Source organism: Melozone crissalis, unplaced genomic scaffold, assembly GCF_028551555.1.
Source record: "Melozone crissalis strain CALT ecotype California unplaced genomic scaffold, PUWL_Pcris_2 ptg000018l_1, whole genome shotgun sequence".
Classification (NCBI taxonomy): domain Eukaryota; kingdom Metazoa; phylum Chordata; class Aves; order Passeriformes; family Passerellidae; genus Melozone; species Melozone crissalis.
Window position 1 is genome coordinate 10,739,698 of NW_026535796.1, and position 27,283 is coordinate 10,766,980.

General features: G+C 42.5%; 1 protein-coding gene across 10 annotated transcripts in view; it reads right to left on the reverse strand.

Moving 5' to 3' along the window:
* Positions 1 to 27,283, reverse strand: part of BRSK2 (BR serine/threonine kinase 2) — a 306,978-nt gene that overhangs the window by 13,748 nt on the left and 265,947 nt on the right. For 6 of the 10 annotated variants that reach the window (XM_054276320.1, XM_054276318.1, XM_054276319.1 and 3 more), the window contains 7 exons: positions 22,184 to 22,244; positions 17,679 to 17,886; positions 16,513 to 16,561; positions 11,707 to 11,830; positions 9,615 to 9,795; positions 8,903 to 8,992; positions 611 to 658 (listed from right to left, as the gene is read on the reverse strand). In XM_054276320.1, coding sequence (XP_054132295.1) covers positions 611 to 658; positions 8,903 to 8,992; positions 9,615 to 9,795; positions 11,707 to 11,830; positions 16,513 to 16,561; positions 17,679 to 17,886; positions 22,184 to 22,244 — 761 coding nt within the window. The remainder of the gene's footprint in view (positions 1 to 610; positions 659 to 8,902; positions 8,993 to 9,614; positions 9,796 to 11,706; positions 11,831 to 16,512; positions 16,562 to 17,678; positions 17,887 to 22,183; positions 22,245 to 27,283) is intronic. The other 4 variants (XM_054276321.1, XM_054276326.1, XM_054276324.1 and 1 more) reach the window with 1 other exon arrangement.

The window sequence follows — 27,283 nt, forward strand, 5'->3', positions numbered from 1 at the left end:
CCAGAGGGGAGCTATGACAGTTTACTTTAGCCAAGTGTCTGACATAATTTGCTGTGTGTCTTAGGGAGAATTTAGAAGTGTCACACCCCAAGGACATCTGGGGAAGAAGGGGGTGGATGCAAAATGGAGTTAAATAACACAGCATTCCTGTCTCAACAAATAGCAGGAAACCAAGGGAGACAGCAGCTAGCAGGGCAGCATTCAGCTTCACTGCAGAAAAGGGACTGAAGAGTCATGAACCAACAGCAGCAAGTAAAGAAAAGAGGAAACAAAAATCAGGAAAGAAAATCACTGGCCTGGGTTACAGTGAGAGAGAGGGTATCTCAAGTGTAACACCACACGTTTGTGCCATGAAGGGGAAAGCTGTGGTGGAGCCTGTGCATCTGTGCATGGATGGGGAGGAACAGAACAAGGGATATGTGCTTGTGCCCTCCAGGTGAGCGAAAGACATAGAGGGTTGTTACAGGGTGGGGAGTCTCGAAAAGAGCGTGGGGGAGCAGGGACAGGGACAGGGACGGGCAGGAGGTGCAACAGGACAGCACGGCGCATTGTTATGTTGCTCAGCAGGGGCTGGGGAAGGTGGAAAGGCACAAGGGAAGGAAGTTCTTACCACATTTGGAAAGTCTGCCAGTCATCAACTCCATACAGTTAGTGGTGTCTGGATCATAGAGCGGAAAGAGGAGGGAGGGAGGGAAAAACATAAAAAAAGGTTTCCATACCTCTGTGCATAAAGTAGTAACTTAGCACATTATTACCTGAAGCAGGAAACATACACACATCTTGGTGTTTACACAACCCAGGCCAAATTCTGCCACCAACTCTATGCCAGTGCAAACCTGGCCCTGTGACTGAGAGTGGGGCTGCTTCAGTACTGCTGCCTCCACTCACCCCTTTATCGTGGCTGGAGGTATTTATGAGATATGGGAAATACTCTGCCATCACATTAGCAAACTATAAGCCTTGAATGCAGTGTTTCACCTGGCTAGCTTTTCAAATTAGCCTGCAACAGCCAGGAAACGCTCAGCCAGCTCATATATCTACATCAAAAACCTGGAGAGAGGGAAGAAATCTAGCCCTGTGCTATTGGACATGGAGTGAGGCTACTTGTACAGCTCAAAATCATCTTTTAAACCCCAAAGGATAATGTCAAAGTTTCAATCTAACTCTCCCGTTCAAATGTAATCTCTTACTGTTCTTGCTTTCAAGGTCAGTATTCACAGGCAATACAGCACTTCCGGAAAAGGTGGCAGAATCTGGCCCTAAGACATTACTGTCCACTTTGAGTACAGCTCTCATTGCCACAGACTCTGGGTGCTCCTTACTCAGGTGCAACAAGCAGAAGGAGCTCCACATGTCAGCTTTAAAACAGAAAGGCCCAGCCCAGCTGGACCCTTCCATGTGGAATCTGCTGGCAAAGCCAGATCTGCTGCTGTCAGCCAGGATTCCCTTGCATTTGGAATCTAAATCAATGTGCTCCTGGGCATTGTGGAGCACTCACTGCTGAGCAGGTGGCTACCAGTTAAAGCACTCAGATCAGTCTCAGATCTCCCCTTGCCTGGGCTCTTGAGGAACACTTGGGTTTTCAAGAAATAGGTTTCTTGGAAAAATGCACACATGTGCTGAAAATCCCTAATTGCCAGGAAGCTCTAACTACTCCCTATCTGCTGTAAAGTCTGCAGGATAGAGGGGAAGATCATTTCTCAGCATTCCTCCCCTTAAATATTGAGAAAAGCAATTTCATTAGAGGAGGAATATGCTAGGGTGAGCTGAACTCATGCTAGAAGAGCATGGATATGGGAAGCAGGGAGCAGAGAGGGCAGCTGCTTGCTCCAGTGACACTGGTCAGAGCATCTAAGCAGGGGTCACATGCTCTCCATGCCCAAGGCTAAAGGTGGGCTGGCAGAGGTCATTGGGAAGTTCTCTCAGAAAGGCACAAGATTGAGAGAAAGGGGAAGAAGGATGGAGGTGAAGAAGAGAACATTCAAGATCTAGAACAACAGAGGTGTCAGGCCAGGAGTTTACCTGCCTTTGAAATGCTTTCCCTGGTCTGGCAAGTTAAGAATTTCATATACAATACAATTTCAATACATTTCTCCCTGAAGATGCCTAGCAGGTTTGAGAAGTGCCTACAGCTGCTGATTGAGTCAATGACTAGAAGTCACAGTCATGGTCTGTATAATTTTTTTTTCTTTACTAACTTGGAGAACTTTGTTGTCTTGTGCCTTTTAGGGGTTCCTGTCCAGACCCCTCAGAGTCACTACCCTTTGCTGTAATGCAGAGTGATGCAGATCTACAGTGGTAGACCCCAGAGCATTCACACAACCATTAGCAGAACTTAGAAAGAATACATAAAGAGCAAAGAAAATCTCAAATATGACCAGAATGTTTCTGACTCCCCGCTCCAACACCTGGAATTTTCCCCTCAAGTGTATCCAAACTGACTGGCCACACAGTAACCAGAAATCTGGAAACAAAAATGTAGTATTTGGATAATGTCAGAGCAGGAAAACATTGTGTAAGATCCTCCTGAAATTGGTATTTCGGTTTCATTCCTCATTTTAACAAATTAAAGAGTAATCATGTCTCCCTAAGTTGACACTGACTTTTTTCTTAAGACATTTGCAGTCAGCACAGCTCTCTTTGGTACTTAAAGCCAGTTGTGTCACAGGTCTACACACATTAGTTGTGTGATTAGAATACAAGCTGACAGACCTACACACAAAAAAGGGATTGTAACAGAGGCTTTTTGACAGCTGAATATCTTGGGCTCTGGAGCCCATTTGGTTCCCAAAAAAAGTAATTTTGTGTAATTCTGTAATTTTTTTGTCATAGAATTAGTTTTGACAGGTAAGAAAAATTTTCTGAAATATGAGACCATGGGAAAAAAAATCAAATTAACATTAATAAAACTTCTAATTTGTCTTTCTCAAAACTTTTATGCACAATTATGCTTTGAATTCTCCATATTGTCAGGGCTAGTCCCAGGAACTGCACAGGAATTAATTTCTATTTGTAGTGTCTTTCCAATACCTGATCAGATTGTTTTTCCCCAATTGCTAAGGCAGAGACAGAGCTCATGCTGCATCACTTGGAAGACAGTGTTAATGTGTCTTCAGCTTCTCTTTTAGAATATTTACTTTAATACTTCTTTCATTTCCATCCTATTGTAACATCTGCTTTAGTAAATACTCTATGTGATAAAGTATTCCATCATTTTAAAGCAGAATTTTGATTCTAATTGGAAGTCTTAAGATTCTTGCCAATCAGCTTCTCCTCATGGATAGTAATCCATAATCCAGTGATTGTGGGATCCAGGTGTTATGAGAAGTGAATAAAGCCAGGGCCCAAAGGCTTTTAACTGTCTGAGAAGCACTGATGGGTCAGGTAGCTGCATTTTCAATGTGTCCTGTTCATTTTATAAATTAAAACATAGTGGCAGTGTCAGCTCTCAATCCTTCTGATGATAAGGCAATTCCTTATTTTATAGGAATTGCTGGAAGTCACTCACATTTTGGATTTGACCAAGGCTTTCGTAGGTGACACCCAGTTCAGCTCACTAACAGATGGCAAATGCTTTGCTTGAAATAAGACCCCCCTTCAAAAGGCCAAACAAGCTCTGAATCCTTTAAAAACTACTAGTGCTCTGCACATTTTTCTTTCCCAATTTTCTTTATTCTTTAATTTCTATCCTACACAGATGTCACAAGGAAGCTGCCTGGTTTGTGACGCTTCTGATAGCTCTGAGACCCATCCCAGCCCAGGAAATCTCGCCCAAACAGCTGCTCCTCTGAGATCTCCAGATCCAGGGCTGGATCCCAGAAAGCACTGAGCAGCTCCTGCCAGAAGCTCACAGCCCCCAGGAAACACCTCCACTAAGGGAGATGATGTCAAGGGAGCCACCAGCTCCTCTGGTCCAAGGCAGTTACCATGCAGATTGAGATCCCCCAGTGCTTCTGTGCTTATTTGAAATTCTGTTTTCCTATCAAGACTCTGGAGAGCTTGGACTTTTTTCTACATGCTTTATTTCTGGACTACCAGTTAATTTTAATGAAGGCTGCTCAGTAATAATACTAAAGCTGTTTAGCAAAAACACAGTGTTCTGCCAATCCAACCAGGCATTACAGGGCACTTTTTGTAGGTGGAACTGTGACAGCAAAATGAAGTCATTACCCTAGACACTATAAGAATGTAAGACATAGAGGGTCACAGAAGACTGCAGGAAACTTCAGAGCTGAATGAACCCCAGAAAAAGCTAACATGTAATCCAATTCCAAACTGGCATTTGCAGAGTCCTTTTTTTGAATCTGCAGCTGGGAGTTTACCCTGAAAAGCACTTCATTTGCTCCTTATTCCATTTTCCATTTTGGTAAAATTCTTCACACATTTGGAAACTGTAGGTTTCTTACTTCTGTTTTTTTTTGGTGGCAATTTGCCAGCCTGCAGTTCTTATGAGCCATAAAATACCTGGAACTCACAGATCAGTGCTCTAGGAAGAATTTGCACTGCCCTGTTTTGAAGCTAGATATGGTCTCTAAACACTTGTTTATGCTGATGACAGGCACTTCTAGCAGTAAAAGCGAGATGCTCTGAACTTGGAGATGTCAATAGCTAAAATCTGATATGAAGCCAATAAATATAATAAGGAAAAAGAAAACCTTTTACAAAGAAGCTTTAAAGGTTATTTCAGTCTTGCTGATTGCCCAGTACATGGGGAAAAAATGGGAAAAAATTCGAATGTGTAGCATCCCACACTTGAAAACCAAAGCTCAGAGAAGCAAGAAAATATTAGGGAAATAAAAATTGCTACCCTATGAATGATCACAGATGGCTTTTGCATGCCCCTATTCACCAGCTGCTACTATTACTCTTTCATGCAAAGGCATCAGAGAAAAACAGATCATGATTTAATGGAAAGAGTGTTGGGCTGAAACAAAGGAACAAATCTCAGATATCGTCCTCCATGGAGAGAGATCTTTTTATCCCAGCAAAGGGCAGTCTGCCCAGGGATTACCTAAGCAGAGATTCTGAGTATAAGGGCCCTGGATGGAGCCATTCATGGACAAGAGACAAGGCTGGCTGCTCTCACAGACAGTGAGACTCCATCCCAAAGGGGCCCTTTCATGGTCTCACTGAGCGTAATGGCTTTTGTGACACCAGTAACAAGCACACATGGACAACTATTCTGGGTCAGATCAAAGGCCAAAACCATCTGAGAGTCACACTTGATGATCCTTGTGGGTCCCTTTCAGCTCAGAATATTCTGTGAACTGTTGCTCTGTGTCCCTCAGCAGCTCCACAGACACCCAGGAGTGCAAGAGCAGGCCAAGCACACAGAACACTTCTCCTACCACTGCCTCACTCACCACTGAGATTTCCTGAACCTGCTGTAGTTTCTCTGTTTAGTAGTCCCATGAAAATTTCTCTGCAGGGAGTACTTCTTACTCCCTGTGAGTAAGAAGTACTCAGGGGAAGATGAGCATCTGTAAGCCACTCACATTCAGAACCTGCTTCAGCGAGGAGTTCCACCAGTTCTAGATTACATGAAGACATGTTTCTCAATGGCTTTCTTGGTACTTGGCTTCCACTACCTTATGCTGGCCTCTAGTTTCCTTCATCAGGAAGCAAAAATGAACAATCAATCCCTATTAACTTGTTCTGTGCAAGTTATGAGTCACAGACCTGGTATTGTCTCAGCAGTTATGGCACAGAGCTCCTGAAACATTAGGATACAAAGCTGGTATGTTGCACTAAATTTGTCCATCGAGACAGTGGATTTTAGAAGCATTACATTAACTTATGGAATGGATTTAATTTATTTACACTTTCTTTCAGGTAAGGGAGGGAATCTATTTTCCTGCTTCAGAGTATGCCACAAGAAATAGGCACAGCCAGTCTTAGAAAGGAAAAATGGAAGTGAATGAGGGGGATATATGGAGGAACGGATATTATAAGGTGCTCAAGTGTGACACAGAAACACATCTGCCTAAATCAGGTACATAACAGGCTCACACACACACAGAGATGCATGGGCAACATGACATCTACAAACACTGTTGTCAGCTGGAGGAATGAAAAAGAGGAAAATGCATTCTGAAACCCAGGCAGGCCGGCTCAGGGGGCTGGGATGCTGCACAGCAGATCAGATGGGCAGCAGAGAGACTGACTCTCACTGTCACATGTTCCTTAGGCCTTGCTGTTCTGCTTTACACTGAAATAATTAAATCTTCCCCTTCTGCAGGTCTCCATTTACATGCATGCACCTTTCACAGATTGTTTTCATCATCCCACCTGTAAGAGCATCAGAACTCTGTAAGGCAGGAGAGACAAGACACATAGGATGTGTCTGTGCACAAGGAGCCAGGAAAAGCTCCAGTGCTGAGCCAGTGCTGCTGGTCAGGGGACAGTCCCGTGCACAGAGCCATGGAGGAAGAGAGTCTAAGTGAGGGTGAGCTCAATCTGTTGCAGCAGTAGACTGAACCTGAACAGGGGCCCAACCTCCACAATCCCTGTGTGGTGTTCAGAGCTGGCACCATGGGAGGAGAAGAGAAACAGAGAAGACTGCTTTGCTTCTAGTGAGAAATGCTGATTAATTCAATGACAATTTCTAGGAAGATTTTGAACACATTTCCAACCAGACACCCAGCTAAGCAAGGTGCTGAATGTGAACTTTTCTGTCCTTTATCCTTTTACTTCCCCTTACTCCCTTACTTACTTGGCTGGGTATGTGAACTACTGAGCCACCCTACTTTGATGCAAAGGTTGTCTCTTTTTTGGTAACAAACCCTTTATTTCCCTTCCCTTGCTTTTCTCTCTTTCTTGTATGCTGCTCAAACCTAAAATTTTCAGGTTGACTTCTCTCATTTTCAAGATACTTGCATATTCCTGATCAGGTTAGGTGGTGTGATACAGAACAGTTTGATACCCTGTGTCGTGAGCTGTCTTGCCTGGATAAGTCCCCAGCTAAGGGAATTATTATTTTTAAATTTCAAGAGACCATTAATTTTGGTTTTGCTCCATGTGAAGTTATCAGTTTCAGTCTGGCATTATAGGTCAGGCTGGGTTTTCCCTGCTAGAACAATATGCTCTCATGTAGCTTCAGGCAGTAAAAATAATATGATTTCTTCATTCCAGAACCAGAGCAAAACTGTAAGTCAGATACATTTTTCATAGCAGAGTATGCCCATAACATTTCCCTGAGTCTTGGTCAGATGAATGGCTTTTATTCCTGCTATAATATGGTTTTCTTAGGGAGATACACAGGCAAGTGTGCAAGAGGGTTCAAGTTTTTCTGTAGAGCCTCAGTAGCTAGCACTAATTAGGATGAAGAAGTTAAGAGAGATCATCAAGTTATTTACTTTATAAATAACTTTTTCCTCACAAGGAAGTAAGGGCAAACCTCATTCCTGAAGAAACAAGGAATTCTCGAATGTTGTCCATGCATCAGGAGTAATATGAAATATGTTTAATGGATGCTTTCCGATCTCAATCCCCTCACAACCCCTCAGCCCTAGCATTTCCCAGGAGGAAGGGCTAGCAGAAAATTCTAGCTGCTTCCTTGAGTTTGATTTAATTTCAAAAGTCCAGGCAGCAAAACCTGAATCAACCATAGTTATAATGTCCTTGTCTTCCCTGCTTCTGAACAGAATAACCCATGTGCTGGGCACCATTGTATTCCAGCATGCAGAAGGATCAGGCAGTGCTGGAGGCCAAAAGCAAAGAGGACACTGAACTGAGCATATTTCTCTGTCAGGTACTAGGCATACACACTTCTATGTGCAGTTAATTTATCTTTGGATGCTAAAGCCACAGTTAGACCAGAAGGATGTAACCCATACGTGCAACAAGCCGAGGACATCTGGAACTTAATTGGAGGATGCAATGCCAACTTAACTCCCCCACTTTTGTCTTGGCTTGTTCACACAAGGGTCAATAACAGAATTTGGCTCTAAAGCATAGTATTTATTTACTTTCTTTTCATCTCCTGCTCCTTCTGCCTCACCATCTTCTGCTGCAGCCTCTGCTCTCCACCTTGCACCTATTTATCTCCAGTACGTGCACATTCTTTCAGCTTTTCTCTACTTTTCCTTCCTTGATGCATTCCCAATAGCTTATCTGCCTTAAGTTTTCAATTTTCACCTTCTTCTTTGTTCTGTCCTTTTAGAGGATAGAAGAGTTACCACAGAGATTTTGTGTGTGTCTGTACAACCACTTCAGTGTTCAGAGTGAACACCTGCTACATAATGATGGGATGAGGCCAGTTTCAGTATTATCAATTCAGGCTGCCTGCACATCCAGATTGATGTCATTGCACAGGGTCACACATGTAAGGCTTTCTCTACCACCACAAGGAATTGAAATTTACTTTTCAAATAGATAAAATAGAGCTTCTGCAGAACCTTAGTATATAATTTGTGCTACCACAGTATTGAGAATTGGATCACACTCCTGGAAACTATTAGCCACCTCCTGACCACATGTTAATGGCTAAGTTAAAAGTAGCTCTCAAGTTTGTTCAGGGACCCACTGAAGTTGGAGGTTTCTAAAGTACGCCTGAAGGGTTTGAAAATCAAGTATCCTCTAGAGCATGTCCCTACTCTGGGAGTTTCTGGAACTGGAGAAAATCTGGAAGATCTGTTGATGATGCAGCTTTTGATGGAGAAGTGGGCAAATGGCTCTTTGGGCGGGCAGAGGGCAGAAGCTGTTCAACTGGGGAATGCGCTGGGAGCACTGGAGAGGGAATGAGAAACGGAGGAGTGGGGTGGGAGCAGGGAGTTACTGCTCTGTCTGAATGGAGCTCGTTTTTTGCTGTAATCAGAGGGATGGTCTCCCTCAGCCTCCTGCTACGAGAGGCATTTCACCTTCCTGTCCCTGCTGAAGGTGCTGGACGGTAGAAGCCACTTACCTGATAACTGCTGCACTGAAGGCTGGTCATGTGTGCTTAACAACTGTGCCTGAATGGTTTCTACTACCCTCTTAAAGCGACGGCTTGGACCTGCCAGGAGAGAAGAGGCACAAGCAGCTGTGAGAGCAATGAGAGCCAAGCCCACACACAAGGCTGCAGGGGAAGGATCACAAGCACCTTCCCTTCAGTCTTGTCCCCAGAGGTGTCCTGACTGTGTGTCTGTCCTTCAGCCAAAGGGACTGGAAGAGGAATGGCTTTGGGGCTCCTTTTGTAAAGACAGAAAAGGTGAGGGGGTCTGTTTCTTTGTTGCAACCCCTTTGCGGGGCATGTGGCCACCCAGAAGAAAAGGGTGAGCGCATGTCTCAGTCAGAAGGAAGAAACTATGGCTTCACAGTGCCCAGCTGAGACTCTGGGACTTCTGAACGAAACAGGGAGCCAGTACCATGAGTTACACCAAAACTGGTGTGCAGAACAGCCATTTTAGCACTAATCATGGCAGTGCCAACTTCACCTCTTTGGGAATCTCCTTCCCTCCCTGCATTTCCATCACTACCAACACCATTTTTGTTCCTAATGTCCTCCTTGCCCCTGACTGAATTTCCCTGAGGTTAAGCCAGTTATATTTTTTCCTCTGGCAGAGCAATTTGCAGGCCTCTATTATCAGCAAGGACCAAGGCAGCTGGCACCCATTTTAGAGCTTTGCCATGGTTACCTGATAAGAGTGTGAAAGTGACAGAGTAGATCCCGTTCTCCTTTTGCGCCTCTCCGCCTTCTGTGTATGTTATGTCCACCTGGAACTTCACTGGCTTCTGGAAGACAGCAGGACCTCCTGTGGACTTGTATTCTGCACGGAAACTTGTCTGTGAGATGACACTGTGACTGAGACTTGGGATCTGAAAGAGGTTGGTAGAAGCAGAAAGTAGAACCAGTGCTAAATGGAAAAAAACCTGCAAAATTCTGTTTATAACAACACACGCTTCCAGAATCAGTAACATTTGCTAGATTTGCTTCTGGTCTTGAATTTTTAATGTACAGTGGTTTTGTGAAATCAGTAAGAGAACAGGTTGCTGGGCACCACAGAAGAATGCACAACTGCTTACAGGACTGACCTCAATTTAAGGGTTGAATATTGGTGGAATACCCAACACACTTACGAATTTACACGTTGCTCAATTTCATACAGTCAATCTTTCTTGTCCTACTCATCCACCATTTTTGAGAAATGCCTTTTGCTGAGCAAAAGGTGATATTAAGGGAGTGGACAGAAAAGTCAGTGGGATATAAAACTGAATATAAAAAACACCTAAGTAACCTGGTCTGATCTCACAGCTGATCCTGTTTTGAGCAGGAGACCTCCTGAAGGCCTTTCCAACTTCAGTTGCTTGGTGATTCTGTGATGTCAGATAGACATCAGGACACCTGAAGTGCTTAGGACATCCACAGGGAAAGGACGCCTGCAAATAACTCACCCAAACTTCTGTAAATATGTAAAAGAACTCTGAGAAGCTTTGTGACATCATGCAACATCTGTGTATTTAGAACCACTGTGGAATTTAATAACTTCCTAATTTTCAAGCAGTTACCTTTCACATTTTCCTCCAAAATTTAACAACATACTCATATTCCATTTATTGCTTCATAAAGGACCAGATTAAAAGAAAAATAAATAAATTACTTGGAAATCTGTCTCTAATCTCCAGGAGGAGAAAAATGAAGATGAGCTCTTTGAGAAGCTGACTTTAAGGGGTTAATTAGCTGGCTATGACAATGCATTTAAGTTTGGATGTTGCTGTAAGAGACAATTCACTGGTTTTGCATGCAAGTCCCTACATCGCACCTAAGCCACACGTGGGGTACACAGAGGATCGCCAGTACAGACAGTAGAACACACTACACAACAATACAAACCCAAAAAGCACAGCTAAATGCATGAAATTGATAGAGTAACATGGCTGCTTACAACCAGCCTGGGATGAACACCAGTGTCTGATGCCCACTACTGTAAGGCACTTACTCCTTGTGTGCTTGTACAGTAGCAAGGGTTACAGCTATTTTTTTGAAGAAGTTAATTGCAGAATCACAAAGACTAAAATGGAGTTCAGTATTTTGTGGAAAAAAAATCAATATAACAAACTCTATAAGAAATTAAGTTTCCTTCTCTTAATTCTATTGGAAAAAGTCTAATTATGTTGTTGACTACCTTGAATTGAAAAACCTCTTGAAATACCTTTGCTGTCCTGGCTTTTTCATCATGGTACCTCTAGATAATGAGAAAAAGGACTTTCTATAGGAAAAAAAGACAATTTCTCCCTGCTTTCTTCACATCTGCAACAACTGAAACTCTGGACACCAGAAGAAACCACCCTTCTTTCTGCCTTACAGCACTGAAGTGGGGATTTAAAGTAACAAGTGCAGATGTAAGACAGGCCTTTTGTCTGGCTGAAGTGGTGGAGGGCATACCCATCAAAGGGAAACCCAATCTGCTGCTCAGCCATCGAATGTAAGGCTGATTTGACAAAGCAGCAAATCACTGTCTTGATATTGTGCCAGCAGTGTGCTCCACTGCTGTGGAATTCCAAACTCTGGCAACCTGGAGGCCTTGCCAAGAAGGCTGAAATCTTTTCTCACCTTAGAGAGCATTATCTACAGTTAGTAATTCATACACAGCCCATTGCAGGCCATGTAAATTAAATCCACAGAGGATGCTTTTGAAGGAGCAGAGCCCCTGTCCAGTAACATTTGGCACATGGAGTCCTGGACAGACCAGTGAGGGATGCCTCCAAGAGGCAGCTGGGGTGACTCACCGAGAGGAAAGCGTGGACTATATCAGCCTTAATGGAGCTTAATGGTTTGTCCTTAATGACCACAAAAATCTGTTCTTCTTTCTCCAAGTTGATGAAGTTACCGAACCAGGATTTTTTGGCAAGCCTGATGTGATGAAAAGAAAGAGATGTTTAGAATATGGAACACTATTTCTTATTTCATACATGCCCCTAGCTAGAAAAAAACATTAAAAAACACATGAAAAAGTTTTGATGACGCTCCAGATGCGATGATATTACTGCTAATAAGTGGGAAATAGTATCACAGAACATCCAGAATGACATTTCACTTGGTGAAAACTGATGAAATGACAGACCACACAGCCTAGGTCTGGCAGCATGTGTCACCAACAGTGAAAAATCAGGAGCAATGGTAACTCTTCTGACTGAGCCAACATACCAGTGAATACTGCATACATAACATACATATAAATGAGGGGACACATTTCTGGTTTGTCTCCAGGGATGTCTCAATTTCTTGTGACAACATGCAGATCCTGGTGACATAAAGATTTAAGTTCCTTCCCACCAAATTTCAACTCCTTTGGTTCCTTCCCACCCAACTGCAACTCTTTTGGAAAGATGCTTTTCTAAAGGTGTCCTGGTACAGTCACAAGCCCTTGCTTCTTGAAGCAAGCTGTAGATTTCACTGGAGCTCCAATCTACCAGTGAGTGAAATGCACAATTACACAAGGCCAGGACAAAAACTGTTCTGTTCATCAGCCCCATTCATGGTGTCTATATAGCGTGTGAACTCTGGCCAGCCTACAAAGGAATGAATTTTCAGTATAAAGAAAGAAGATAACAACACCATGCAAAGCACAGTTCAGGCTTTCCACTGACAGCAGTCCAGATCTTCGGTTTGTTCCAGCATCAGGTGGTTGTTTCATCACAAAATGAAATTGCTCTGTTTTTTCACAGTGATCGTATCAGCAAACGTTTGACTTTGCTTATTGTTTAACCATTCCAATGCACTTCATTGACATTGGCTTTTAAGTTAAACAGGCTAAAGGAAGAATGCAGGGACATGAATGTTAATGAGAGACACTATCTAGACCTCAAAGTAGCATCTCTGACAGGTGTGGTTTTGAGAGGAGAAAAGAGACTGCCAGCTGTGAGACACAGCCAAAGACTTACTGGACCAAACTAAGCACAGGAAAAACCACACTTAAATCAGCCATGTTCTAGGAAAAAATTCAGCATGAAAATGTCAGAAATTAAAAGACCTGCCACCAAGAGATTGCCTTTTTTACCCCCTCTACAGCATACTTTATAACACCAAATCCAGTTTGCAGTATGGCAAGCAACAGGATGGACATCCATCACTCAGTGGAAGAAGACAATCTCTCCAGGCAAGGAGAGCCATCTGCAAAAGGGATTGCTACACACCAGTTTTCCAGCAGAACAATAAACAGCTGGAGCAGGCTGCAAGTAGCCTCACTTTCTAAGGCAAAGTGAGGCAGAGGCAGAGGAAGGACAGAGGCTAAGAGAGAGAGGAACAAACTAAGAAAATAATTTGAAGCCTAGGCCTTCAGGATAAAGAACAAAACTTGACCTCAGCAGTGTCCAGCAACTTGCATTCATTCTCCATCTCAGAATGCTCCATGAATCATGCAGCTGTGGCCCCACTGCCCATTTAATGCACACAGCAGAAAGACCACACCTGCAAGAGGGCTCAGCTGGGCAAATAATGATTTGCTTCATTTACTGCAGGCAACCAAAAATAAGAGTAGAGAAAGATTCACTTGCAATTTGGTTAAAACAGTGCCCTCCACTCAATTAAAGTGGGCTGGAAAACTGTCACTCCCTAAAATATTCATAGGCAGCTGTAAATAAGCCAGTGAGCCAGAGATTAGCACAGGGAGCAGTAAAGAGAAAGGGCCTCTCATTGAAATGGTCGTTAAGGAGCCAGGGTTAGAGTGAGGAAGAAAATTACATACTAATTAGCTCATGTGTCTCTCACACACCACAACAACTCTGCAAGCCCCTGGAGAGCTGGGGCAATAGCTCCCTGCATGTAAGGGGTCTGTGCTCATTAGTAAATTAGCACCTGGTTATCCATCTAAAACGGCTGCTTGTCCTAGGCTTGGATATATCATCATCTGAACCAGGGCTGCTGGATGGACTCCAGGGGCCAAGGGGAAGCATGGGCCTGGAAAAGTGTGCTTATTTAATTGCAGGTCTGCCATCTTAAAATATGGCTTTTCATTTTTGTATTTTCATTAATGGTTTTGCTGGCCCTTCATTTATAGGTCTCTTAACAAGCACAGGTAATAAGGGCCCAGAACATTGGGAGTTTTTTTCCCTGCTCAACATGGTCTGGAGCCTCCAAAATCCATCTGGGCTCTTTTCCTTGGTGAGGTTATCACCAGTAATAGCAAGTCTGGAAGATTCACTGCTAGCCTGGGCTATGCTCCAGCTTGTAAATCATTTGAATTCACTAAAATAATTTTGCTGGTGTCACATAAGACAGAATAGATGCCAGTGGCCTCTCCTGTTTCTGTAATGAGCAGAATCAAGACACAGCACACATGCACTGGCTTTTCTCCCCAAAACTGGCAGAACTAGCTGTACTCTTACAGTTAGGGAATAGGTCCACTAAGAAGAGGGGACAGTTTTGGAGTGAAATTACACAATAAAGCCTTTTCTCCTCTTAGGGGGCTCTAAGTGCTACTAACTTGGGTTAAAATGCATATGAATCCTCAGCACCCCGAATGACATGCTCTAGCATCTCTCAAGATCAGAATGTAAGCAGAACAAAATGTACTTAAAATGAAGAATCTTCTCATACCAAGGCAAACTTCTTAAAGGGGGAGTGGGATAGGAGATATGTGGGGGAGGCTGGGTATGTAGATTACACTAAGGAATCCAAATCAGGTGTCCATTCGATGAAAAAGCAAAGCAAGTAGCATGAAAATAGAGGCTGGTGCTTTATTACTTCACACCAAATTTAACACTCCTATAATATTGCTCCTTTCCCTACTTTTGGAGTGTCTGACCACGTAGCCTTCTGTGTTCCCTCTCTGTCTCTGAGCACATGGATCAGTAACCTCCAGAGGTTTACCTGCCTGGCATAAATAGCAGCATTTCTACACAAGCAAATGGAGCTTTGCAGGTTTAAAGCAGCTGGAGCTAAGTCTCTTTAAATGTCATCCCTAACACATTTTCTAGGGCTTTTTCACTTGAGAAAGAACAGCATTACCCAGACATGTCAAAGAGTATTACCTCATCATCAAGTTTGTTAAATGAATGGCAGGCACTGCTGCACCAGACAGAGCTAGGACATGTATTTATCACTCAACCCATGAGGTCAATACAACTCTTGATAAGGACATCTTATTTCTTACAGAAAAGAAGAAAATATGGGAAAAAATAAGATATGTGGAAGTGGGCACTGAGCAACAGACATCTATCATTAAAGTATAATCTAGTTCATTATTTTTTATGACTTTTATTATGTTTACTGCAGGGTGCAGCCCAATTGAACTCATTAATTTGGCAATTATACAGAAAAAGAAAAGAGGGCCTTAGGCTTTGACTTGCATCCAAACGGCCTCAAATGATAGGCACTACTTCTCTCCACCAGCTTTTAAAGAGTGAGTGGGAAGCAGGGAAGGCAATAAATTAACAGCAAAACTTCCACCAGCATAGATGCAAGGAAGAGAAGAAATTTAATTCTAAAGGTTTTCTGTTTTAATGGCTTTAAAAACATGTGAGATGAGAGTATTGTATATTTCTGTGATAATGATGTGCCAGTTTTATGGAATTCTCTCATGCCTCTCTATTAGTAAATGCTTGAAAGTGTTGAAAACACAGTATATTCCACTTTTCTTCCTGAATAACTTTACTCATGTCTACTTCTCCCTCTCCTGAAGTGCTTATCCCTCTTTATCCCTCATTCTGCAGCTATACACATAGAATGTCCGTCTCACACCAGACAAAAGCCAGGTCTGGGGCAAGTTGTGAAGACAATACCATTGTCACCATTTACAAAACTTTCAGCTCAAAATTCCCATCCAAAACTCATGAATATTTCATACAAGTCTCTTAACAAGAGGCCAAATTGCCTTGGTTGGCAGGCTAAGTCTATGGGCATTGGGTGCACAAACACAAGCTGTGAAAATAAAAAGGAATAATTTGGCATCTGTTGCATATTAGGAAGTGTTTGGAGCAGCACTCTGGCAGGGACTTCCAAACCTGCCATGCAGTGATGCACATTTGTGCAGTGAAATGGCTGAAATGTACACTGACTTTTAGGAATGAGCCTGGTGAATATGAAACAGCTTCTCCATGTCCCAGTACTGCTGCCTAGAATTAACACTGCATTTACTCTGGCAGCCAAAGATCCCTCTGAATCATCTTAGCAGAGCCTCCTGCATGCTATCCTGCGGATGCAAACTCTCCTGTACTAAAAGGAAGACTTTTTGGTGCACAGTTCGTGCCAGTATAAGCCACTGACTAGCCTCTCCAGTTTCAAAGAGTGATCGACTTGACAACCAAATGAATGAAGAGAGAAGAAACATGGTACAAACCCAGCAAACTCAGAAAGCTGTGAGAACATGAGGTGGTTACTGGGAGACTGTTTCATCATCTGTTGACCCCCTGCCATTACTGAGGTATAGATTTGATGTAGGGTCCTCATCAAAAGAATAATTTCACACCTCCGTCCCACCCACAGGACAACAGGTTACAAACAGATACTGATCCAGAACAGTAATATGTCAGCTTATGACATTTAGGCCAGGAAACGACACAGGTATTTGGTGGAAAAAAGGGCAAAATACTTACTCTGGGGATGATTCTGGGGTTAAATTAGACATCTCTTCTGGTGTAGGTACTGCTCATGCACGGACAGCCAAAAAGAGGGAGGGAGAAAATAAATATGATTCAGTACACCTTCCATTTTCAGCTTGTACACCAATGAAACAATTCTGCACTTGCTTGCATTTGCCCATTGCCTCTGCAGGCTAATTCTGACATTTAAATGCTGGTCATATGTCTCTAGATCTCTCTAGAACAAGCATTTCAAGGCTCACTCTGCCCTTAGGTCATTAGGTAATCTTGCACTGGCTTCAGTGGTTTCTGGTCCAGACCCAAACACACTGTGCCAATAACTCTGTTGCCACTGCCTCACAGCCCAGCTGGGTGCAGCTCAGTCACTGCTGCCATTCTCTGCAGCTCTCTGACCACCTCAGTGGCAATGGCAATGACCATCACAGCTCAAAAATCCATGGCTGTAATCCTCCTTTCCCATGGGATCACATCCCGGTACCCTGGAAAACCACAGGGTGATGGGATAGCTGCTGCTAATGTCCAAGGATAAGGCATGTGACTTTGGCTGCCCTTTGCAGGCATGCAAAAAAGCCACCTGGAGCCTGAGGAAGAAAATTTTGCACATCTCAACACTCTAGAGACTTAGAAAACTGAAGTAGGCCAGCAGATATGAAACCACTGATTGTATTAAGGAGATTTTTGCACCAATTACCAAAGGAGGCAAAAAAAAGCATTAACCAAGATCAAAAAAGCTGTGCTTCAGAAGGACAGCTTCAGCCTATTGCCTCTGGCTGTCTTTTTTTTTTCAGCATAAGGCTCAGCCTGTGGCTGTGGAGAGGCAGTGGAGCACAGCCACAGGGGAAATGGCTGAGCCCTAGGTTCACGTGCAAAGCAAGTGAAGAAACTGAAGACAGATTTTTCTTGTGGTCTAAGAGCCACAAAAGGGATAGTAAGAGCTGCATGGCTGCAGTGTGAAGAGGGCTCAGGAGATGCTGTTGGAGCAGGGGCCGTGGCATGACAGAGCCTGCTCACATGTGGGTTAGGGCTTGGCTGATGCTATCACTCTCATTTTCCACATCAATATTCAGTCCTTGGTACAGAGAATTTGCAAAGCCACAAAGAGGCATGAAATTCCTGCTGAATGTCTGCCCAAATCAGAACCACCCTGGGTGAGTACTCACCTTGTAATTTCCGACGATGGAAGCGAGGAGACCCCAGGAAACTATTCTTGATGGAGTTGAGCCGTGTCCTCCAAGGCATTCCTCCAATGCTGGGGCTGGATGGTGGTGTTGGGTTGGGTGTGCCTGCTGGGCTCTCCTTTGGCGTATGAACAGGTGTCCCCTTGGGGGTAGGGAGGGGACTTCCCCTTGGAGAGGGGTGAGGGGTGACCTGTATGATGGGGATAGATTTGGTGCTTGGGTCAGTACTAGAAGGGAGCAATCTAACAGGAGACATAGGGTTGGTCTGCACTTTAGGAACGGCCAGCTGTGGGTTAAAGCCGGCAGCAGGCGAGCGGCCCTGAGCGTTCTGCACAGGGTTGTTCTGGGAAGAGGGGGCGCTGGCATTGCTGGCAGGGAGTGGGTTGGATTTAGTAGACTGGAGTGGTTTTTCAGCCAATTTGCTCTTGGATGGCAAAGTCTGCGTCTTTGGGTTGGGCTGAAGTGCTGGCTTTGGTTGGAGTACATGTCCAGGCCTGGAGGCGTTCCTACAAGCATCAGGGTCCAAGGAGACTTGGGGTCGGGGAGAGAAAGGGAGGTCGGAGGTCTGAGGGGGGATGAAGAACTTTCTGATAGGCTACGAGACAGACGCAGAGTGTCCATGCACATCAAAAACAGTGAAATACGCAAAGAGCGGGCGAGCAGAGAAAGGAAAGTCAGAACAAAATCCATCCGAGTCACAAAGATGCACCATGTCACAAGGAGACACAGGAGATGGAGGTGAAGGGGTAGTGGGGGGGAGGGATTTTGCAAAGAAATGAAAACAAACAAACAAACAAAAAACAAAAAAAAGACATGCAGTTAGCTGGGAACACAGCATATTCAACAACAGCAGCAGCGGCAGCAGCAAGAACAACAGTGTCATAACAGGCTTCATCATATTAACCAACCACGTGTCAGCAAAGGAAAACAACAGAAAGAAAAGTACAACAAAGGAACAAGGAAAAAAAAAAGAAAAAAAGGAAAAAAATAAAAAAGGAAAGTAACCAAGAAAAAAAGAAGAGAGAAATGCCATCTCTCTGGGATTGTTCTGATTGCCCTGCAGTGAGAGAAGCACGATGCTGTAGGGAGGTGAGGAAAGGGAAGAACCACTCAAGCCACAGACAAATTGAGATGTGCCAAGAAAGGGACCACCTCTTTCAGCTCCATGTGCCCATATGCAAACCCAGTAGAGAGATGAGACTCAGAACAGGTGTGTGATACATACAGAGTGGCAGGGGATACACACAGTTACTGCACACACCAGTCAGAACCTCTTTCCTTCCTCTTTACCCCTGGCTGGGTAATGCACCAGTTGCAGCCACCCATTGCAGAAAGAGGGGGAAAAGGGAGAGTGATGCCACCTGGGCACCCACTCCCCTCCCCTGATCTGGAATGTTAAATTGCTCAGCTTTCACTTGGAAGCTTCAGAGCACACAACACCATGAGAAATATAGGAACTCAGATTGGTGTTTGATTTTTAAACTGTTACAGCAAAAACTTCAGTAAGGTCTGGTAAATTTATTTATCTGGGAAGAGATGATACTTTCCATCAGACTTTATGCTTCTCCTCCAACATCCCTCATTGCATTGAAGGATAGCTTGATAATTGGAATTTCTGTCATAAAGTCTCAGCAATATTTGCCACTAAGTCCCAAGTCTAAGAAGAGGGTGGGGGGAGCCATTGTTTTGTAAGACATAGTTTAAAAAGAAAAAAGACAAGCAAAGTTCATAATCCACTGCTGAGGTATCAAAATGGGATTATGATTTTTTTTCCCAAACAAGAATATTTACACATGTTAAGAGGTATTTTGGGAAACCATTCATACTTTGACAGCAAACAGCAATAGACAGACTTGGAAGGGTAGAAGCCTTTTAAGGGTTATTAGCAAGCTAAAAATCACATTTAAAACAACAACAACAACAAAAGTTCTTACAAATCATTGCTATTACCGCCTTAGATTACAAGTACTGGAATAATTGTAAAAATAAAAATCACTACTCAAGATATTCAGCTTTGGTCTACCCTTTGATTTCTACGAAATATTACCTATGAAAAATTACACCATCACCATTATTATTATCCATACTTGACACCTAAAAGCCTCAAAAAAGAACTAACCAGATATACCATGTACATGTAAGCTTCTCTCAAATCTCAGTCCCAGGTGAACATACTCACTAGGGACTTCCTTCTTGGGTGTGATGGATTAGCACAATGTTGCCATATTTAAAAACTGTAGAAATGTATTTAAGACTTATGTCTCTAAGCTGTTTGCATCAAAGTTTTGAAATTACTTCAAAGAACTTAGGGTTAGGCCACCAAAATTAAAGGAAAATCAGTACATCAAAATATTTGTATTACTATTAAGATTGTAAAGTTAAACTTAAGTCAGCCATGTTGCTAAATTCTCATTGTCAATGAGCAAGGAAGGGGAAAAGATGAGGAAAGTGTTTAATTTGTGGAAGTCACTATTGGCATCTGACTATTAACTATCTGCAAATGACACCAATGGATAAAACTCAAAGACTATTAATTGCAAATGTTTCCTTGCAATTTTTCTATTTTACATGTATGATGGCTTGAGAAGCAGATTTGAAAGAAATAAAGTATGATTCAACTCCCTCTTAAGTCATTAAGAATCTGAAGAGGCACCCTTAATTACCACATATTTAATAATGAAATGAAGAACAAGATCAGGTCTCGATTTCAGCTGGTGCAATGTGGAACATCATTAGCAAGATCTTGTGAAATTTGGTAACTTTTATTTGCTGCTGAATTCAATTCCTCATAGAACTAAACCTAAGCAGTACAAAAAGTGAAAGGTGTATTTGTTTCTTAAAGTATGTTCTCTTTCAATAATCTAAGGTGCTATTAGAAGCATAGGTAAGGACATTTTAAAAAATATGATTTTTGTTCCAACATTTCCTTTTAAGCCTCAAATATGACCAGCATTAATATCATTATGATCTGCTGAAAATGCCACCTGATTGCTAAATCCCTTTGAAGAATAAGTCATCAACTGCCTATTAAGTAATAATGGTAAGATACAGCGACTATGCAATCTTGTCAAACTTATTCTTTGATGTTGTCCTACTGAGATGTCAGAAATTGATCCCAAGAGATCAATTAATGAAATCAAGATTTAAGTTTGCTTCACTGGATGCTTATTTTGTGCAAAACACTGTTTCCATGCTCTTTTCCAGTACATTTTGCAGTGGCATAAGAGTTCTCAGACCTCTGCATTTCACTGGCAACCAGAAGTCCTGGTGCAGAAAGAAGGAAATGGATTTTCACGGGTCCCTAGGACTTTAAAGACATAGAGGAGACCTCAAGAACCTTATGCTGGTTTCAAACAGGATAATAATTGGCAGGAGCCCAAAACAGGTTTCAGGAAGTAATTCAATCAAGCAAAGTGCTGGAAGTTTTACTAGACTATAAACTTAGAGCTGACAGTGTGTCTTTATTCACAAGAATTACACAGAATCTTAAGGTGGAACTGCGATTTCAAATACTTGGAATACTTATGTTATCTTCATAGAACTGAGACTAGATCTGTGGATGTATCCATAGCTTAAGACATGGACTATATCAATTTCTAGCGGGGGATAGCATCATCTCATGAAGTCATGGGAAGTATGTAGAAATCCTCCAGAGACTTTGGGCCAGACGTTTAGGTAACATGCACCATCACAGCCCAACAGAGTTTTTGATGGGGTCTAGACTCCTGCTAGGCACTGCAGTCTTAAAGTGACTTAGCTGACCTTTTCAAGCACTAGGAATACTCACTTTTATCCCTAAATAAGTTAACAAGAATTGGCAGGCCTCTGTCATTGCATTTAGAAACAGTTACAACTTCACAATAAATGTACTATCAAGCATGTGTTGTACTGGCTGAGTATCAGTATTCAGTATGAGTATTTAGTTGACTGCATGCTTAAAAAGGGCATGGGAAGGTACCTTGTTTATAGGGATTTGAATGTTCTTTACTCATCCTAATCAGTCAGCTTCTTACTTTCCTTTTAAATTTCCTAGGCCTCAAATTTGTGTAAATTATTTTTCTGACTTCCTAATATGAGCTATTCTGAGGCAAACAGAAGATAACCAGCATGCTTTGGTGCTTTACTGTGACCTAATTGAAGGCAGCTGTGAAATGGTTCCTGATCACTTGGTCTGAAAACAGGCTATATGCAGACCTCAGCTGGATATGGAGTGTTTAGTCATAGCAATGTTATTCTGTGTGCTTAAGAGACTGAAAAAAGGCAGGGGCACAGTGAGATCCCTGCTAACAGTGCAGGGAACATGTAAGAGAAATTCTCCACCTGCATTTGTAAGTAACATTTCCCTCACCACCATGAAAATTTGCAAGCTGCCAAGGAAAAGCAAAACATCCCAGCTAAGAGCCACAGCTCTGGCGCAACAGATGTCAAAAAGCATCAAGCATGTGTGAGTGGATTGGACCAACAGATCTTGGAGCAGCAGCACTTACCCTTGGACTGCTGAGAGGACTGGTGGAGAGCCCAGACGATGCTCCGCTGATTGACCGAGACCTGGATGGACACAACAAGGAAAACATCCCTCAGAAAACTGGGACAAGTAACAACCCTGAACACCAGCCACCACAGGCACAGGCATGAAGTGAGGAAGAGGAGGGAGGCTGTCACTGGAAAAGGACATAACTCTTTCCTTTTCTTTCCTTTCACTATTGCCACGTTTTTCAGTTGTCCCCCCACCCCAAATCAAAGAAATGCTGTTGCTCAGGGAGAATACTGTAATCCCTTTCAATCAAGGCAGTTGCTACTTTCTTTTTGGTCATCAAGCACATGGAAGCTACTAGGTCTGCTCTGTGCAAATTGAACAGCTCAATTCAAAAGCATGGTGAAGACATTCAAACTTGTGCTAGAAATTCTGTTTTGCACAGTGCTGGCAGTTACAAAATGAGACTTTCTCTGTCACAAGCAACATGGAAAAGCACCATGTGTACAAGACAAAAAGGTAGGGAGTTCTTCTAGATAATAAAACCCCAAGTCTCCTTGACTCAAGCACACAATAATTTTTATGTGATGACTTCCCACTGAAATCAAAGATTGCATTGGCTTAGCCCTTTCCAGCTTCTCACTGATGGATTTCACATCTTTGCCCTCCAGTGAGAATTCTTGCTGCTGCATTAAGCAAGCCAGGTCTTCTCTGTGGATAACGAGTTCTGCTTTTGTTGATGACTTTACTAATATCAAAATTACAGCTCAGGTGCCCTCAGAAAGAGGTCAGTCAAGGGAGAGTGAACTGTCCTCTCTGCTGACAAGGTCACCTATACTGTTAATGGTCTTATGCTCTCCAGCAAAGGCCACCTATGGAAAATGTCAGCTGCTGACAATAAAATGTGCAAATGTGCTATGCTAAACCTGGTGGAAGAGCAGACAGGCCAGACTGCACAAACACTTCAGCAGATGAAGTTCCTAGGAGGAGGGCTGCCCTGCAGAAAAAACCCACACCTTATATGTGACTGTACATGAGTGAGCCCCAGAGACAGCTGCTTTCTATCCTTTTTAAATAGAAAGTTGTCTTGAAGACTGAAACATCTTACAAGAGAGAATTTGGCTGAGAACCTATTTATTCAACAACCACCATGCAGCAATGTGTCAATATAGCAAAACTATCAATGTTCCCTACCTATAATAACCTACCTATAACAAGAACCATAAAAACAACTACTTGCCTTCAGGTAACAAACATGAAAAGGTGAAATTCCTGTAGAAAACTAAGTGTATGGGTGTATGTATTTTAATATGTGTCTGTCTGTGTTTACACACATATACATTAAAAATTTATATAGGTCAGATACTGGATGCCAACTTATGCATAAGAATATAAAACAAATTTAGACCATAAACAGTATCAGTTTACTCTGTCCAGCTCTTGTAGAACAAAGCAGAAAAACTATCTCTAAAATGGTCTCCCAGACATTTATTATTAAATAAGTTTGAGTGGCAGAATTCTTTAAAAATAAGTGAACTGCAAAAGAGGAAGTATTTCCAAGGAAAAAAATAAGCTACAACTGAACAGAATGGCAGGTTCTGTTTTCTCTACTTGTATCCTCTGTCCTGATGGTTTTGTTTGTATCCCATTGCAGTCTGTCCATCACACTAAGTAGGTGAAAATCAGAAGCTCACTCACAGAAATGTTTTTTTGGCCAGATTAAATCTCAGCTGCCACTGTGAAGATCTGGGGCACTCATTCTATGCAGAAAATTCCCACATAGGTTTTTTTCTGGTACCCTGATATAGTCGGCCCATCCTAGTGCAGCAGTAAAAAACTAGGCTCACTCCTGGCATTCTTTCACACTAGATTAAGCCTAAATTTGTACCATCAAGATCTGGGGCACTCATAAAGGTTTATGGAAAGTAATTTTAAGGGGAGAACTGTCTGCTCCACTTTTGAAAGAATATTGTATGTGCCTCTCCTATAAGTGAAGTAGCTGACTGCACCACAGATGTGTCGTGCAGATGGGAAGTCCATTTAGTTAAAATGTTCCTTGCATGAATCATCAGGAAAAGCTTCTTCCACACTATGAATTACAAGAGGAATCCATAGATTATTTTGGACAAATGTGGAAGGCATTCAGGTGCCCAGAGATGCAGTTATACACCAACTTAAAGGAATTATTTCCACCATCTCTTAATTGTGGTGGGAACGTCCTCTCTGACACTCACCTGAATTCCAGGATATTTGCTTAAAAGTTACACTCTGCTATTTCCTTTTTGCAATCAGGTGTTTCCAACAGTCCTGAATTCTCACTTCCCAACCCCACTGCCTCTTATTTTTTTGCAAAAAAGGATCACACACATGTAGGGCAGAATATGGCAGTCCCCCCCTCCCAAATCCCAATTCTTTATTGGAAGCAATATTTGAAAAATTGTTGTTGTGTACTGTGCTTTCATCCAGCCTAGGAGCCTGAGGCAGGGGACATAAGAGAGAGTTAGTATGAAATCCTCCTGGAAATGCATTCAGTATCCACATGATTGCTATTGAACAAGATTTATTTCTGCTGCTGATTTACATGCAAAATATGTAAGAAGTAAAGTAGGCCCTATGGCAAGCTTCAGTTTGTCCACACTGGAAATTGTATATAGGAGCAGTGGAAAGAATTTTAAAAAGCCTGTGTTCAATTTAGGTGTCAGGGTGAAAAGAAAGCTATATGTTTTCAGAAGTCTTCCTCCTTTACCAGAAAGTGGTAGTATAGGATATGCACCAAGACTGAGGAGATTTTCCTTGCATCTTCTTTAATTTAACAAATCTTCCATAATTTACCTCTACGAATAGGATATGATTCTCAAGCTAGCTATAAAAACTCAGTACCATGCCCCACTATGTGGTTCTGTACTCCAGTACAAAAAGTGCTAACAAGCAAAAATGACAGATTTGTCCCTCTCATCAAGATCATTTCAGCTAAGCAATGCTGTAATTCAGTTTGTAAAAAACAATCACATGCACTGCTCCTGTATCTCAGAGTCAGGTGGACAGAACTGGGACAGGGCCAAAAGAAAGGAATGAAAATGTTGCATTATGCTGAAATTCTGTAATGAAAGAACAGGAATTTAAATTTTTAGCCCCCTCACCAGAAAATGAAAGTTTGAGGCCCTACAGGCAGCATTAATATGGCAGACTCTTACGTCTTTTGTGTGGAAAGAGGTACGACATCATCTCCATGGCTATGAAATACATTTATCTAGTGAGAAGTATTTATTAGTGAGTAACCTCCTAAGAGTCTTTACAGGCATTAAATGTTACTGGAAGTATTAAATCTATAATTATTCCAATAACTTAATACTAAATGCAACAATCCAGGAAACTGTGAACACTGTGTGTGACTCATTTTGCTCTATGCTTTGCTTTCCTGTGTGCTTGTGCATTAACTCAATGGAAGTCATCAAAAGGTTGTTGAAAATAGAAGCTTTCTATTTGTGCAGTTGCTCAGATAAAGAGCATTCCCTCAAACACAACTGCCAGACTTAGAGACCCAAGAAGAGACTCTTTAGTGACACAGTTGTTTAGACAAGCCTGGAGGGAGGAATTCAAAAACCCCAAAACATAAGGGAGGCAGACCCAAGGTTTAGGAGAGGGAAGATGCAGAGGGCACTCTAAACATGGGGTGGACACCAAGATCATTGCAGGCTATTCCTCCCATTCCACAGACTGACAATAACCTGGAGACAGCTGAGCTATGAAAGAGAGAGGCAAAGGACTGAAATGAAATGTGCGTGTGTGGGCTGGAGTTTGTAGCTGTGATGATTTTATACCTTATTTAATCTATTTGATAATTCAAAGTATCAAAGTTGAAAGGTCCTTCATTTTAAAGTAATTTTGTACTCATTTTAGCCAGCTGCTGTCAAGCAGAAGCCATGCAAGGCCCAGTTCATGTCAGACCAGTTTTCTGAAACTGAGGGGCTTGAATCCAGTTTCCAGCTGGTTTCAGAGAATGCAGAATTTCCTGAGAGGTGTAGGGCTGAAGCCTGACACTGCTGAGGTGCAGATAGAGAGAAACAGGAGACAGGAGAGTGCAGCTGGCCTGGTAACTGCACTGCACATGTAGCACATGTACAGAGCATCTCTCCATCACCCTTCTCTCAGATCTGTTCCCAAATGCTTTAAGCAGTGCCCCTGCTAGGACACACTAGCAGAACATAAAAGCTTCACAGCATGAATTTAACATCTAGGTCAGATTTGGCATTTGTTTCTTCTTTGAATAACCATCTCCTAGAGCTTTTTGTTATGAGTTTGGTACCTTGTTGCAGTCCCAGCAGAACTTGCTTTCATAGCACAGTTTTACCAGGATGCTGAATACAGCTGGTCAAGCTGGAGCCATGCTTCCAAGAAGGGGAGCCTGCAGCATGCATGCAGCGTGCAGAGATGCATCAGACTTGTGTCCCTGGGTGAAATGCCTTAGAAATTTTGAATTGGTTTGATTCCATGTGTGGTTTTGCAAGTCATTCCAGAAAACACCCAGCCAACCTCTTATTTGCTTCAAGCATGAATTGGGTGGAATTTGATACTCCTCTTTCCTTGTTCACTCAAAGCCAAAAAGATCTAAACTGAAACTTCAGGGTAGGAGACCCCTGACAATGACCTGAATCAACATGCAAGAGGTGAGCAGTCAGGCTGTGTTGAATCTCATCACTCTTACTTTTGGGTGTCTGAAAGGTACAAACTGTGCTTCCTCACCCCCTGATTCAGGGAATATGTTTAGAATACCTTGGATGTTCCACAGTCTTACAGTCCCAGCCATGCAAATAACACTGTGACAGCTCTTACTGGGAATACTCATGCTTGAGTCAGAAGGTCTGCTCATGGTAACAACCACTTGTAAGATGAAGCCTTACAGAGAGTGCAGAGGAAGAAGTGCAGGTGCTGGTAACACACCTCTTCTTATTTTCAGCCCATACAGATGGTGATGTTGAACAGCACCACCCTCTTTAATTGGCCAATTATACTAAAGTTCCATCTATAAATAGTTTAGAAAGGATTAACAGATATTGAAGCACGCTGCAAACAAGAGAAGTAAATGTTACTGGTGCTAATTAGCTTTCTCAAT